The sequence below is a fragment of the Podarcis bocagei genome (genome assembly GCF_964188305.1).
Source record: "Podarcis bocagei genome assembly, chromosome: 4".
Classification (NCBI taxonomy): Eukaryota; Metazoa; Chordata; class Lepidosauria; order Squamata; family Lacertidae; genus Podarcis; species Podarcis bocagei.
The window spans coordinates 63,463,179-63,478,474 of NC_138128.1; the positions used below are offsets into that span (position 1 = coordinate 63,463,179).

General features: G+C 40.6%; 1 protein-coding gene across 20 annotated transcripts in view; it reads left to right on the forward strand.

Annotated features, from left to right (window-relative positions):
• Window positions 1-15,296, forward strand: part of JAKMIP3 (Janus kinase and microtubule interacting protein 3) — a 107,884-nt gene that overhangs the window by 54,331 nt on the left and 38,257 nt on the right. For 6 of the 20 annotated variants that reach the window (XM_081189476.1, XM_081189459.1, XM_081189460.1 and 3 more), the window contains exons 5-10: window positions 7,757-7,972; window positions 9,671-9,790; window positions 12,206-12,352; window positions 12,924-13,055; window positions 13,485-13,520; window positions 14,833-14,892. In XM_081189476.1, coding sequence (XP_081045602.1) covers window positions 7,757-7,972; window positions 9,671-9,790; window positions 12,206-12,352; window positions 12,924-13,055; window positions 13,485-13,520; window positions 14,833-14,892 — 711 coding nt within the window. The remainder of the gene's footprint in view (window positions 1-7,756; window positions 7,973-9,670; window positions 9,791-12,205; window positions 12,353-12,923; window positions 13,056-13,484; window positions 13,521-14,832; window positions 14,893-15,296) is intronic. The other 14 variants (XM_081189478.1, XM_081189473.1, XM_081189471.1 and 11 more) reach the window with 5 other exon arrangements.

Here is a 15,296-nt window from a genome sequence, read left to right on the forward strand (position 1 = left end):
CTACATAAAACATTCAAAAACCCCTAAAAACTCCGAAACCCCATTTTAAAATACAATATACTATATACTTTTGTTTTGTTGTTGTTGTTTTAAAAAGTGACTAAAATGTTTGACAAATGAATAATGAAATAAATGCCCCTAAATAAGATAAAAACAAAATCAAAAGCCACATAGATAAGAGAACTGAAGTATATGCATTCATTAGTTGATATGATTACATGCTTGTTTTATTAAGGAAAAGAGCTATAGCTCAGAGGCTTTGCACTTCAAAGGTCTTCGGCTGCATTCACACCCTATCTGCTAATCCCCACATTATATTTGAGCTTTCACACAACATAAAAGACAGCTCTGGAAATATGGTTGGATATTGTGCCATATAGTGCAAGTTCAGCACTCATTGCCATATTATTTGCAAATAGATGTTTTATGGATGCAAATAACACGGAAACATGGGAGCCAACTCCTAGAAGCCGAGCTACATTTGCCCCCACAATAAAATATTTGAGGAGGTCACGGCCCCCAAATTGGTGGGCATTGCCACTCAAATGGTGTGCACCACATCTTGCGATCGATTATGCGGGGTGGGACTTATGTGCCTCCCCAGTACTTTATTCAAGTTGCCCCCCCTGCACAGAAATGAGCACCACAGTAGTTCCAGAAGTGGAATTTTATGTCATGTGAAAGCTCAAATATAATGTGTCAATGAACAGTTAGGGAAGTGCCAGGAAAACAGAATGAACTGAAGTATGAATGCAGCCCCAGCTTCCATCCCCAGGATTTCCACTTTTAAAAGATCTCACGTATCAATCTCTGGAAAATCTCAACCCCCAGAGAACTGTGCCCAATCAGAATAGACCATCCCAGACTAGGTGAGCCAATGGCCTGCCTTAGCACTATTATCAGCCCTCTAGTCGCCTCTTCTGTATGCCCAAGTTTCCCCTTAATGGCATAATATTGACTGCAGATATCTCCCTGCTCCCTTTGATCTTTAGTTACCTCTTTACTAATAAATGACTGACAACTTATTTACCTGTGCTAGTTGGCCCTGCAAGAGACATATTTCTTGTGGTACATTCTAATTGCTTCCTTTGACAGCTTGCCTGCAGGGAGATGGGCAAGCTATGGAGCAAACAATGATTGGCATGGATTTTCTCATTTGCAATTAAAACCTCTGTCTGGGAATGGTATGTGGGTTTTCCCCCCTTTCCCCTTTTCTTTTCAGCCCCAGATGCTGCAAGTTAGAAATGTTGCCTTGCCCTTCCACACCTTCTGCTACAGTGCTCTATTAAAAACGCTTATGGAAGCTCCCAAGCTTATAAGCAGCTTACGCAGCATTGCAAATGACATGTTGGTGGTTTTTTTCCCATAGAGTCTGAGAAATAACAGCCATGACAACCGGTTTGATACAAACGATATTAGAAATTATTCGGTGTTTTGATTTTTAATAGCAGATGCTGGTGAGGGACGGCTGGGAGGAAGAGAAATCCCCCATCTTTCCTGGCTTTCCATAATTGGCAGCAGCGATGCTCGCAAGCTGTTTATTAATTAAAATGCATTATTGGTGGAGACAACCTGCTAAATATAAAGTGGAAACATCCATGCTGTTAAGCAAGCCATTTTCTTAAAGACCATTGGTTGCCTTCCTCATGTATATTCATAGGCACTGTTTCACAAGTAGGCCTTCTGTTAGAGAAAGTAACTGGGGTGAAATTATCAGGAAGGCGAGACTGTTGGGAGCGTCGCTTCCTACTGTCAGGAAACAAACGCATGAGCTAGTCTTTTTGAGATATACACCTGGATACTAACCCAATACTCTCAGTGAGTCAACTCCTTTTTCTGCACTAACCTCTTCTTTGTGTTGATAGTATGGAACTAAAAAGGCTGTAAATGTGGGTGGGTGAATGAGTGTCTCTATGTCCATGAGTGTGTCTCTTTTTATTAATTTCTCTACTGTTCTCCATATTGCTTAATGTTTCACTCTCTTTAAAATCATGTTGTTATTGTTATACTTCAGTGACTTTAATATATTAAATAGTATTTTCCCTTTCCCTTTTTGTTGTTGTTGCTTCCTTATTGTACAAATTTTTCACAGTTGTTTCTTTTTGAGGACTGAATATATGAGCAAGAGTCAATGCTTGATATTATTTGAATTACCCTTTATTCTCTCTCTCTCTCTCTGTGGGTGTGTAGGTGTGCGGTTTTTCTCTAAATTAAAATGTTGCCTGTTGACAGATCTGTGTTCAGATCAATAGATATTAGCTATGCAGATTTTTTTTTTTTAAAAAAGAAACCTTTATAAGTATTTCTATCCTACAGCTTGTTTATACCATCCATGGAGAGATGCATAATAAGCAGTCCTTTGTTTTATGACAATCTTTGGTAGACCACAGTACATTTAAATTAGATTATATATTTCTTCATGGGTTTTTTTGTTAGTTTTTTTTAATGATGGTGAGAGAAGTGCAGCACACAAATGAATTTTATTGCCCCTGTCAAAGAAGATTTCTTCCCTTCCATTCTTGTGTGTTAGTTCTGGAATTCATGGGTCTAAAGATGTTTGATGTTTTCTCTTGAGTATGCTCAAACAAATCCACTTGTCCTCTGCAAAAAGAAAAAAAAGGGGGGAAAGGCAGTATAGTCCAGGGGGTTTCTATGATGTATTCAAGGCGCTTAATAATAAAGAAGGCTCTTCTATAGGGAGAAAATATTCCTCAGAACTACTTGGTCTCCAGGTCAACTATAAAGGATATGAGGCAGCAATGGGAAAGGGATGGTAGAAAACTTTATCCATCTGTGGCAAGATACAGTGTACTATTGGCTAAAAGGTAACATCAGTCATGATGTGTTTATTAAATTTTCCAACAGAAACATTTGACACAAGAGTTATCAAACTCTGTTCCAGAAGAGTATGTGTGTTTATTGGAGGTTTATCAGAGGCTTCTCACTAAGATCAGTAGTGTTTTAAGGTTCCTGGATTTATTGGGTAGTCTTCCTGTAAGTATTGTTATACACTCCTCAATTGTGGAGAGAGGTTCTGGAGTAAGTGCTACTTGGGCTCCCCCTCCCCTTAAGCGAAGAGTGCTGGAGATTATGGAATTATGGAATTTTTTGTAACATTTGTTTACTTGCAACCCAGCCCTGTCTCCTCAGAGCATTTCTACCCCCTAGCTAGAACAGGTTCTTGAAGAGTGAGAATGCCTTGTTCTTGCTAAGGTGGAGAATGTCAGATGGCGGCCACTATCTGCACCAGCTGTAGCTTCCAAACTGTCTTCAAGGGGGGCAGCACCTCATGGAGAGCATTGCCATAGCCCAGCTGGAAGGTCGCTAGAGCATGGACAACTGAAACCATGGTAGAGAGCTGAAGGACAGGCCATAACTGGTGAAGCAGCCTAGGCAAGGCATATGCACCTCTAGCTACAGACTCTACTTGTGATGCCAGTGACAGACTGGAATCCAGAAATATCCCTGGACTATGAACCCTTTTCTTCAGAGGGACTGCAACTCCTCCAGGAACATGTGGGGTGAAATATGTTGCCCACCAGTTGCTGATAGAAACCAAGCAGCCGCTGGGGTCTTGGCCCATTACAGTGCTGCTTCTGCTACTGTTCATGACCACAAAGGAGTAGTAGCTGTGTTGTCCCAAGACCCAATAAAGGGGTAAAAGAATCCTGAAAACTGCAGGCTGATCAGTTTGACTTTGATATCAAGGAAGACAGTAGAACAGATTACAACACAATCAATCCAGAAGCATCTTCTTAACAATACAGTGATTAGTAGAAGCCACCATGACTTTGCCAAGAATTAATGCCAGACTAATCTTATATCTCTTTTTTTATTACTGGATTGCTAGCTTAGTGCAGGGCTGGCACGCCAATGAAGCAAGATGAGATAGTTGCCTCAGGGTGGCAGGCTCTGGACAGACAGGGGAGTGGCTGTGCTTTTTGCCGCCGCCTCCTCCTCCTCCACTGTGCCCTTGCCCACCACTCTGCACCCACTGCCAGCCACTACTCTCTGGTCTTCTTTTAACCCCCCCCCCCAAGTGGGCAAGTAGCAGGCATGCAGCAGAGGAGGGGGGTGAGCTGCAGAGGAGGAGGAAGTGGGGCATTTTCTATTTTGCCTATAGTGACAAACATCCTGGGCTGGCCCTGGATCAGTGGATTGCGGGAATGCTGTGGACATGATTTATCTTGATTTCAGCAAAGCATTTACAGGTGATATTTTTCATAAGCAAACTGGTTAAATGCAGGCTGGGTGATCATACCGCCAGCTGCTTGGAGGTCTGCACTCGGACTGTGTTCACCCATGGTTCCACTTCAAACTGGAGGGAGGTTTTGAGTGGGGTGCTGCACGGCCCTATCTCGGCCCCTGTATTTGTCAACGTGTTAATCAATGGCTTAGGTTAGAGATGGGGAGCCTATTTTAACCGAGGGCCAGATTTCAACTTGGCCACTTACTGGGGTCTGCTTTCCAATGGTGGATGAAGTGGGCAGGGCAAAAGAAGAAAAGCCTGCATGCCTCTAGCCACCTCCCTTTGTCACAAACAAACATGCATCAGATATGCATCAGAAAAGGATCTAGGAGTCTTGCCTCTAGCCACCTCCCTTTGTCACAAACAAACATGCATCAGATATGCATCAGAAAAGGATCTAGGAGTCTTGGTTGACCACAAACTTGACATGAGCCAACAGTGTGACGCGGCAGCTTAAAAAGCCAATGCAATTCTGGGCTGCATCAATAGGAGTATAGCATCTAGATCAAGGGAAGTAATAGTGCCACTGTATTCTGCTCTGGTCAGACCTCACCTGGAGTACTGTGTCCAGTTCTGGGCACCACAATTCAAGAAGGACACTGACAAACTGGAACGTGTCCAGAGGAGGGCAACCAAAATGGTCAAAGGCCTGGAAACAATGCCTTATGAGGAACGGCTAAGGGAGCTGGGCATGTTTAGCCTGGAGAAGAGGAGGTTAAGGGGTGATATGATAGCCATGTTCAAATATATAAAAGGATGTCACATAGAGGAGGGAGAAAGGTTGTTTTCTGCTGCTCCAGAGAAGCGGACACGGAGCAATGGATCCAAACTACAAGAAAGAAGATTCCACCTAAACATTAGGAAGAACTTCCTGACAGTAAGAGCTGTTCGACAGTGGAATTTGCTGCCAAGGAGTGTGGTGGAGTCTCCTATTTTGGAGGTCTTTAAGCAGAGGCTTAAAGTTTGAATTATATTTGAGGGGAAATCCTCAAATTTCCAAGTATATACAAAGACATAGCAAACATAATCTCATTGAAATGTATTGTACTGATACAAGTGGTAAAAATATTCAAGCACTATTTGTTTATCTAGATTGCTGCATTCTGTAATTATAGTAGGAACCAAAGTACCCTGGGAGTAGTCTCATGGAAGGAAACAGTTCTGGGGAACACATTGCTAGAGGCTGCTCTCAGCTTCTTCCTGTAACTTGTATTCATTTACTGTGACATAACCTGCCTTGTGCTAATTTGAGATCGAACGCCGCTTTGTCATTTTCCTTTAAATTATATCGGAAAAGCCTAATCACTTTCTACAGTATGTTACCAATGGGCTGTGTGCACTGTGTGGTATTATGCAGTATAATCATGCACATGCTTACCCAGAGTTAAGTGTCACTGTATTCAGTGCAGTTTACTTCCACATAAGTGTGCATAGGATTGCAGTCTGAAATATTGATGCGCATGAATTTATGCACACATGCGTGCATCAGACAGAGATGAGATGTGCCCAGTTCCCTTTCAAAGGTTTGTGTTCTAGAGCTGAACCCTGAAAAATGACAACTCTATGAACAATATTTAACAATATTTAAATAAGGTATCTTTTAAAAAGGCCAAATAGGGGCAAAGCAAGAATGGTGATTTACCAAACACGAGAAGACTAAGTCTGCTCTGGATAAGCAGGGACAGCTGGGATGAAGGTACCATATCTATATATAGACCCCAAAAGAGAGGGGACCGAGAGAGAGAGAGAGAGAGAGAGAGAGAGAGAGAGAGAGAAACTCTCTCCTAAGACTAAGCAGGATGAGCTGAGTGCATTATCTCCCCCTGCTCAGGTTGACCAAGCAAAAAAAGCTGCTTCTGTAGTCAAGGCTAACCAAGACAGAAAAAATGCTGTTCATTTTCTAGGAGCCATGAGATGTCTGTGCTGTCTTGCTTGCTGTGCGCTGGGAGCAGAGTTTTGTTGCGATGGGACAGGCAGAGGTGAGCACTAATGGTGCGGCACAGCCTTTCCCAACGTGGCAATGTTTTGATGTTTTTGGAGTATAACTCCCATCAGTCCTAGCCAACACTGAGAGTCACAGCCCAAAACATATAAATGGTTCCGATATAATTTAAAGGAAAATGACAAAGCGGCGTTCGATCTCAAATTAGCACAAGGCAGGTTATGTCACAGTAAATGAATACAAGTTACAGGAAGAAGCTGAGAGCAGCCTCTAGCAATGTGTTCCCCAGAACTGTTTCCTTCCATGAGACTACTCCCAGGGTACTTTGGTTCCTACTATAATTACAGAATGCAGCAATCTAGATAAACAAATAGTGCTTGAATATTTTTACCACTTGTATCAGTACAATACATTTCAATGAGATTATGTTTGCTATGTCTTTGTATATACTTGGAAATTTGAGGATTTCCCCTCAAATATAATTCACTTACATTTTTAGAGAATGTGGCCATTCTCACTAAGACTTCAAATTTAAATAAGGATACATCCCCAAACCCAAATACATTGAAATTAGCCTATCCCCCCCAAAAAATTGACTCTCCATTTCTGAGCTGCATGTTCAGCTTTAAAACAAGGTGTTTTTTTCTTGAGATGCCACAGGAATGTAGCTTGCTTCTCCAAAATATTCCCTTTATATATTTAAATTCTTCCATTTCTGCTCCCCTTAGAGGAAATATTTAGGTTATTCTGTTTTTCTCTTAATAAAGCTGTTTCAAAACTTTTTATATTTATATTATAGTTGGTTTTAATGTGTGTCATTGGAGTTCTGACCTTGCTTTTGAGTAAGCATGCATAGGATTGGCCACCAAGGGATTATCATTTAAATGCTGACATGAAGAGCAAAAAATGTCATAACATTTCTGTGGAGTTATTCATTCCAAACCTAAGTTCAAAAAAGGATTCTGTGTTGTTATTCTTTTGTGATTAAATTCTCAGTGTAACAATCATTGTGGGTCAGGAATGGAGCCTACTTCTTTACTAATCAAATGAGAAACATTTCATGCCTCAACTCCAAAATCCAGGTCCTTGAACTTTAATGCATGCACGAGGCACACTTTCAGTGCTGCACAGTTAACAATAATCCTGAATTCTGAATCTGATTCAAAGGCTACTAAAACTTACTTGTTTGTAGGAAACCTGGTGTGAGGATTTCAGTGTATTGTGTAGACATGAAGAAATAGTCAAACCAGTTCTCTCTTCTTTTTTGAAATTGTCTTTCTTTCTTTTGCTGAAAGAATTCCAAAGAGGTTTACTATAATAAGTGAGATGATTATGATCTTTGCTGCCAAAATACTCTATTTTTCGGGGTGCTTCCCCCCCTTTCCAAAACCAGTGCTTCTTTTCAACGTTAAAGGGCGTGAAATCTGCAGGATTGAATTTTATGCGTTTTTACCTCTGGGTATCATCTAAAATGCTCCGCTAGCGGGGATGCTGCCAGTTACTATGGCAACGCCAGAATTGTACCGTGCATGCCCGTATGTGATTGTATTTTGTTCTCCTTGTAGATGGAGGAGATCAAATTTAAAGACAGAGCAGTCTACGTGCTGGAAAGAGAGTTAGGGGTTCAAGCCGGGCATGCTCAGAGACTTCAGCTCCAAAAGGAGGCTTTAGATGAACAACTTTCCCAGCTCAGAGAGGCTGACCGGCATCTGAGCAGCCCAAAGCGGGAACTTCCTCATGCAAGTGGTGCAGGAGAGACTTCAGATCATTCAGGAAGTCCTGTAAGCACTTTCTAGTGGTTTTGCCTGAAACAAACAAATATGCCAAAATCTTGATGAGTGAGTGCACATTCTGGCAACAAAGTCTTTTCCCCTCTGGGGTGGTGGCGAGGAATCTGCAGCCCTCCAGATGTTGTTGGATTCCAACTCCTAGCCGCCCCGGCCAGCATGCCCAATGGTCGGGGATGCTGGGTGCTGTGAGTTCAGCAGCCTCGGGAAGGACACCGGTTCCCCACTCCTGCTCTAGGGAGAGAGAGCCAGCAGGATTTCAAACCTTATTTTGACATGTGACAGCATGGTTTTTTGTTTGTTTTAATTTGCCAGCAAGTTAAAAGAATTAAAACAACAACAACAACACACAGCTTACCTTGACATTTTGGCTTAGTTTGACAGCTTGAAATGCTTTGTCTGAGACTTACAATGCAAATGCATAACTAAACGGATTAATGGGTGTGTGCTAATTTTGAGGGCTACTTACCAGCATTGTTGCAAACAACCACAAAACTGAATTGACTAGCAGGGGGGAAACAGAAGTAAGCTGCCCGTTTGTAGAGATCATTCTTAGCCTTCATTACTAACATCACTGAGGTTGCTCATCATCACAAAGCTCTTAACTTTAGCCGATGATCTGAGATACCAACAAACATGCTTTTTGCTGTTTCTTTCATGCTGTTTGCAGTCTCTTCTTCCATTATATCTAAACCCATTAAATTTTTATGCTGGCTTCTTATGTAACTTTGCCACTTCTCCAGCTTTTGTATTAATTTGCTAATAACAGAGATTCCCCCCCCCCCGTGACATTTGTTGAACTTCTTTTCATTGTTGATCCTCATCAAGATTTCTTTTGTAGTGCTGCTTAATTTGTATATATATATATATACACATGAGCGCAAAATCTTTTCTGTCCTTTGTTCCAAGCCTCTCCTGCACCTGTTGAATGAAGAATCCTAGCACTGTTGAGTGTCATTCAGGCCAAATATAACCACTGGTTTGCTTGAATCAAAGCTCTTTACATACGTGGTTCCAAATGAATCAAAATAAATCAAGAACAAATGAAGAGGATATGTTAATATAATGAGATAATTATTTCGCTCTTTTTTTAAAAAAAGCAATGATGCCTACTCTTATATCTGTATTCATTCTCTATTTGGGTTAAACATTTCCACGTGTGCATTGATTTTAAAACACAATCCTCTGATTTTTTAAGTGACCCATTTAGATGCACAGTTAGATTCACCGCTCCATGGGAAAGGAATTATGCAATGGTAGAATTGCACGTACCTGTTACATTTTATATTTCAGCATCTACGGTATATACCTCACATTACCATAAATAAGTTCTAGGTGGCTCAGCTGTTTTAAGGCACTCAATTCAACAGTGGCAAATACAGGAAACATTGTCATAATTCCCAATGTTTTCTTTCACAATTCCCAGTATGATGTGTGTGACCTGTTATCTACATATGCATCCCTTTTTCTTTTTCTTTTTCTTTTGCATTTGCTTCCTCTCTTACATACATCCTTTCTTCAATATCTGTTGGTCTCATCTTTCAGTATTAAGGCATAGGTTACACTATTGATTATATATAATTAGTCAGGAATGGATGGATTCAACAAGGGAAGAAGATGGGTTCTGTAAAGAGCTCTAAAATATATATATTTCCTCTATGAACAGTTATTTGCAGTTGTTTTTTGTTTTAGGAACAGCAGTTGGATGAGAGGGACGCCCGGCGCTTCCAACTTAAAATAGCCGAATTAAGTGCAATCATCAGGAAACTGGAAGATCGGAATGCATTACTGTCAGAGGAACGAAATGAGCTTGTAAGAAATCACTTTTATTTTCCATAAAATAACTTCTGACTGGATTATGTAGGGCAGATCCACTTCATCTATATGCCTCTTGTACTCAGCACTACAAGATCCTGGGTCTGGGTTTGGTGTTTTGGGGGTGGCAGAGGGGTGGCACTCTTTTTAATAAAATGAGGCCGGTCAGATTTTATGCTGGATTCAACCCTGCTCCTACCATCCAACCTCTTTACACCTAGGTCGGTTAAGTTTCTGTTTCACTCAAGAGACTTGACTATTTTTTGCGAGAACATTGATAGCAAGAGGTTGAAGCAACTTAAGAAATAGGATATACGTTCAGATATAGAGAATATAATATATGGACATAACTTGGAAAATAAATGTTGATGACTTTATAGTCATCAATGAGTTCATCGATTTACTTAACTTATTTCAGAAAGCAACCATTCAGTCCCCTTCAGCTATAGAAAGAGGCAAGAATCTGACACATATCTTAGCAAAAATTGCCTTTCTCCAAAGAAGATGTTTTTCTAACGTGAAACAGCATAATTGCATGTGGGATTAGGAACTTATCTACAGTATGCCACAAGCTGAAGTTTGAATGAATAAGATACATTGAGGCTAACCCAAAGAAAGCTCAGAACACTTTTGATAGATGGCTAGAACAAGCCCGTTTTCTAAGGCAGTTTCAAAGTCGCTGAAGGTCCATTGGTAACCTCTCTCTTTTTGCCACAGGAAGGAATTTTCGCTCTTTCTTGAAATGGCCACAAAGAAGCATTCTTTTCTTTCCTCTCAGTTTCTTTAGCTTTTATAAGCATTTAGAGCACTGACCTTTTCAATAAAAATAATTAGGCATCAGTCAAAGATAAAGCACTTAGATTACAATGTGTGGAACTTGGGGCCTACCAGATGTTGTCAGGCTTCAAGCTCCCATCATTCCCAGCCAGCACAGCCAATGGGCTAGGGTGACGGAAGTTGTAGTCCAACAAGATCTGGAGAGTCCCCCATCCCTGCCATACATTTCAGTGTAATTGGAAGTGAAAAGTGGAACATATGAAGTTCCCATGCATCAGGTCAGACTGTTTGTCCATCTAGTCCAGGTACCCCTAAACTTGGCCCTCCAGATGTTTTGGGACTACAATTCCCATCATCCCTGACCACTGGCCCTGTTAGCTAGGGATGATGGGAGTTGTAGTCCCAAAACATCTGGAGGGCTGAGGTTGGGAATGCCTGAATTCTAGTCTATTATTGTCTACTCTTGCTGAAAGTGCTTCTTCATGGACTCAGACCAAGACCCATCCCATCACCTGCTCCTTGATCCTTGCCAGTGACTGAATGTGGAATTTTTGAATGCAAAAAGAGTGCTCTACCATTGAGCTATGGCCCTCACTTTGCTGTAGGCTCAAGTTCTCAGTATAATTCTGATGAAGTCCTCAGAGTTAAACTTCTGGAATTTTCCCCTCCTGCTTTTAGTTCTTCAGAGTGCTACCCCATCTCTATGCAATCCTATTTAAAGGCTAGTTAATGACATTTACTGTGGCAAAGCCTATATTTCACCGAGCTGCTGCAATAAAGCATGATGGCATGTTGGAAAAATCCATATAGATGAAATTTATAGAGGACATTAGAGCAGCAGTTCTGCAATATAATCTGGGGCCGCAACTGGGGCTTGCATATTTGATGAGGCAGTTGTGAGCACTAGAAGCACAGGCTTCTTTTCCATTTCCTTAATAGTATCCCAGGCTCACAAGTATATAATCTCCATCATATGTTTCATCCATAAAACAATGCAAGCATATCTTCAAATGGGATGGTATTGGTTGCCATTCCACATGGCTTTCCCTTAAGAGCAAAAGCTGAGGACATGTGTCATTCTTTCTCAAAGTATACGGTGAAAGAGCCCTGCTCCCTGCTCTTCAAGTCAGGGGACATCAGAAATATCTATATTATTTTTAAACATATTGGTATTTGTGCAAAACGTCTTTGTTTTAAATTTTGCCAGTGCCCTTTTGGCACTTTGACTTTCCACACAATATTAAACTTTGCTTCCATCAATAGACAGTACCACAAACCATTACCTGAATCTGAGCCACTTCCTTCCATATATGGAATTCTAATAGGATCAAATTGGACTTCTACGCCTAAGACTTTTCAGGTTCACATGTGAGGCCACTGCCTAACTGAAGCCAAACAGGTGTGAATGTGGTCGGTGCCTGGATAGATGACCACCTTGGTGCCATGCAAGCTACCTTAGGTTCTGTGATAGAAGAAAGTAAATGTAAGAAAACCAATATTTGTTCCAATCTTTCCGATTTGAATTTTTGAATAAGTGGAGCATTCCACCCAACGTGTACCATATTTCTTTTATATTTATACCATCAACATTGTGCAGATTTCTGACACCTGTATAATTTCCCCCCTACTTTTCAGTTGAAGCGTCTGAGAGAAGCTGAGAGCCAGTATAAACCACTGCTAGACAAAAATAAACGCCTAAGTAGGAAAAATGAGGATTTGTCTCATGCCTTACGTCGTATGGAAAATAAGCTAAAATTTGTCACACAAGAAAATTTAGAAATGGTGAGATATTTACATCATGTATTCTCCCAGGAATCCCATGTTTTACAGTATTTAATTTTATTATATTAGCATTTTCTTGTACTTATTGTATTCTGTTTTACACATTTCATTGAACCCACCTTGGGATTGCAATATGATGGACAGCTTATAAATGAGGTATATAAAATGAAAAAAAATGCACACAACTTCATGCATATATGCAAAATGTCAAAGACTCACATCATTTTGCATATTCACCCACTGTTATATTGAAAAATATAATAAATGCTGGGAAAGGATGTGATTATATCTTTTGACTTTCTCTATAGTTGGATAATAATTTTATTATGTTTACTGTTTCCAAATTATGTTTTTATTGTGATTTTAAAATGAATATGTTGTGCCATTTTATGTAAACGCTCAAACAAATTGTTGTTGATCCAGTGGTATATATTACTATTTAAAAATAGGGTTGTTGTTTTTCTTAGAAAACTTGCATTGTGACAGTGTCTTGCATAATGAGGAAGGATTTGATGATGTTTGTTGAAAAGCCACTCTCATCAGTTGCTCGACGTTTGTTCTGTTTCTTTAGAGACAAAGGGTGAGAACAATAAGGAGACCAAGCTCTTTAAACGACCTTGATCAGAGTCAAGATGAAAGAGAAGTCGAATTTCTGAGGTTGCAAATCATAGAGCAGCAAAATATCATAGATGAACTTTCAAAGGTAAAGGAAGACTTCACTGCAATCCTTCTGCAATTGCCATGTGGCCTGGCACTGCGTGGACCTAGCTTCACTCTCTGGGGACAACCCCTGGGACTTGTGTGGGGAACCAAGAAGTCATCAGTTAGAAATATGAAAGGGGTGAGGGGTGAAACCTGTGACCTCTCAGATGTCTCTGGGCAGAGACAGGGCCAAGGTCACCCAGTGAGTTTCATGGCTGGGTGAGGAATTGAGCCTTGGTCTCCCAGGGGTTGACCCTCTAGTCTAAGCAGTACCTCATAATGATGCTTGAATAATAAGCATACACTTATTATTATGTAATATATACAGCTGGTTGCACAAGTTTTAAAAAAAAGTATTGCGATATTTTGCTAAAGAAAATGAGGCAAGTGTCCTTTCATATAACAAGTTTTCCTAATTCTTTTAAACTAGACACTAGAAACTGCTGGCTACGTGAAGAGCGTAATAGTAAGTAGCATATGGGTTTCATTTTGCTTTTCATGTGTGCTTATGTGAACTCTCCATTGAATTGTACAGTGAGGTTGTTATGTTTAATGGCTTCATACGTTAATATAAAAGAGATTCTGGTTAGTGTGTGTGTGTGTGTGTGTGTGTGTGTGTGTGTGTGTACACAGGCGGTGACCATTTCGCACGAGGGTTTTGTTCCTGGCCCCCACACATATCCACTGGGTGCATATAAGCACACCCCACCCCGTTCTGCCCCATTCCACCTGCCCTTCCCTGCCCTCTTTTCTCCCTGCCCCCATTCCTCCCCCATTCTGGAGATCAAGCATCAATTGGATGCACCTAAAATGATCACCACTTGAGAATATATATATATATATATATATATATATATATATATATATATATATATTTGCTTTCGTAGATTTTCACGGGTACAGGAATGCAGGTTTTGGTGTCTTCGGGTGTCTTCCCGTGTAAGAGTTGGGGTGTCTAGGCGACGTCGCCTAGACACCCCAACTCTTACACGGGAAGACACCCGAAGACACCAAAACCTGCATATATATATATATATATATATATATATATATGCTTTCGTAGATTTTCACGGGTACAGGAATGCAGGTTTTGGTGTCTTCGGGTGTCTTCCCGTGTAAGAGTTGGGGTGTCTAGGCGACGTTTCGACGAGGTCTCACTCGTCATCTTCAGGCTGGTGCTTTCGGCTTCTTGTTACTGGAACAGAGCAGGATCTCAGTGTTTGAGTTCCTATAAATACTGTTGAGGGGGTGTGGTGGAACTCAAACACTGAGATCCTGCTCTGTTCCAGTAACAAGAAGCCGAAAGCACCAGCCTGAAGATGACGAGTGAGACCTCGTCGAAACGTCGCCTAGACACCCCAACTCTTACACGGGAAGACACCCGAAGACACCAAAACCTGCATATATATATATATATATATATATATATATATATATATATATATATATATATATATATATATTTTCAGGGACTAGTTTTAGTGCAAGGTTATTTCATCACAGATACTAGCCAAAGAATTTTGTCCTCAGATCAGGTGCTTGAAAGTGAAGCTGTGCTTCTTAAAGTTCGCAAATCATATTTTTATTATTATCACTGTCCTTTGATTTGTATTCTGATTTGCCTCACAGATTACCTGTGCAATTTAAATGTCCTGTTCTATTCCAATTTCACACTTTCCATAAATATAACGGTATAAGAGACTGACAAGTTCTTAGATTAATTGTATTCCATCCCAGTTTGTGGATCTCTAACACATGCATTTTGCTTCGGCTTGCAGGAGCGGGATAAGCTTCTAAGGTATAGGAAACAAAGGAAGAAATTCGCAAAATTTCCCAAGGTAAGAGACTAAGTGGGAAACCGTGTATTATTTCAATACATATATAATGATATTTAAAGAGCCTTTATGGAGTAAGCCAACTGTGACCATCAGCTATTATAATCCCTTTTAGCTCACTGTCTATTCAGACCTCTTCTTTTAGCTGTTCTGCCTATTGGGCACCCTTTCTTGTCATCCCTCTGCTTCCTTCCCGTTGCCTTTTTCAAATAGGCTCATTTCCCTCACAGCCACTTAGGACAAAGGACTGACCTATCCCCTCTCTGCAGTTAGAATGCCCATAGCTGATAGGACATTGCCAGCCCCCCCCCCCATACAGATCAAAGATGAAGATTATTCCAATGAGTTATGGTGGTGTATTTAATTTATGTAAGGTTCTTACAGCCTTTGTTGATGATCAAGAAATG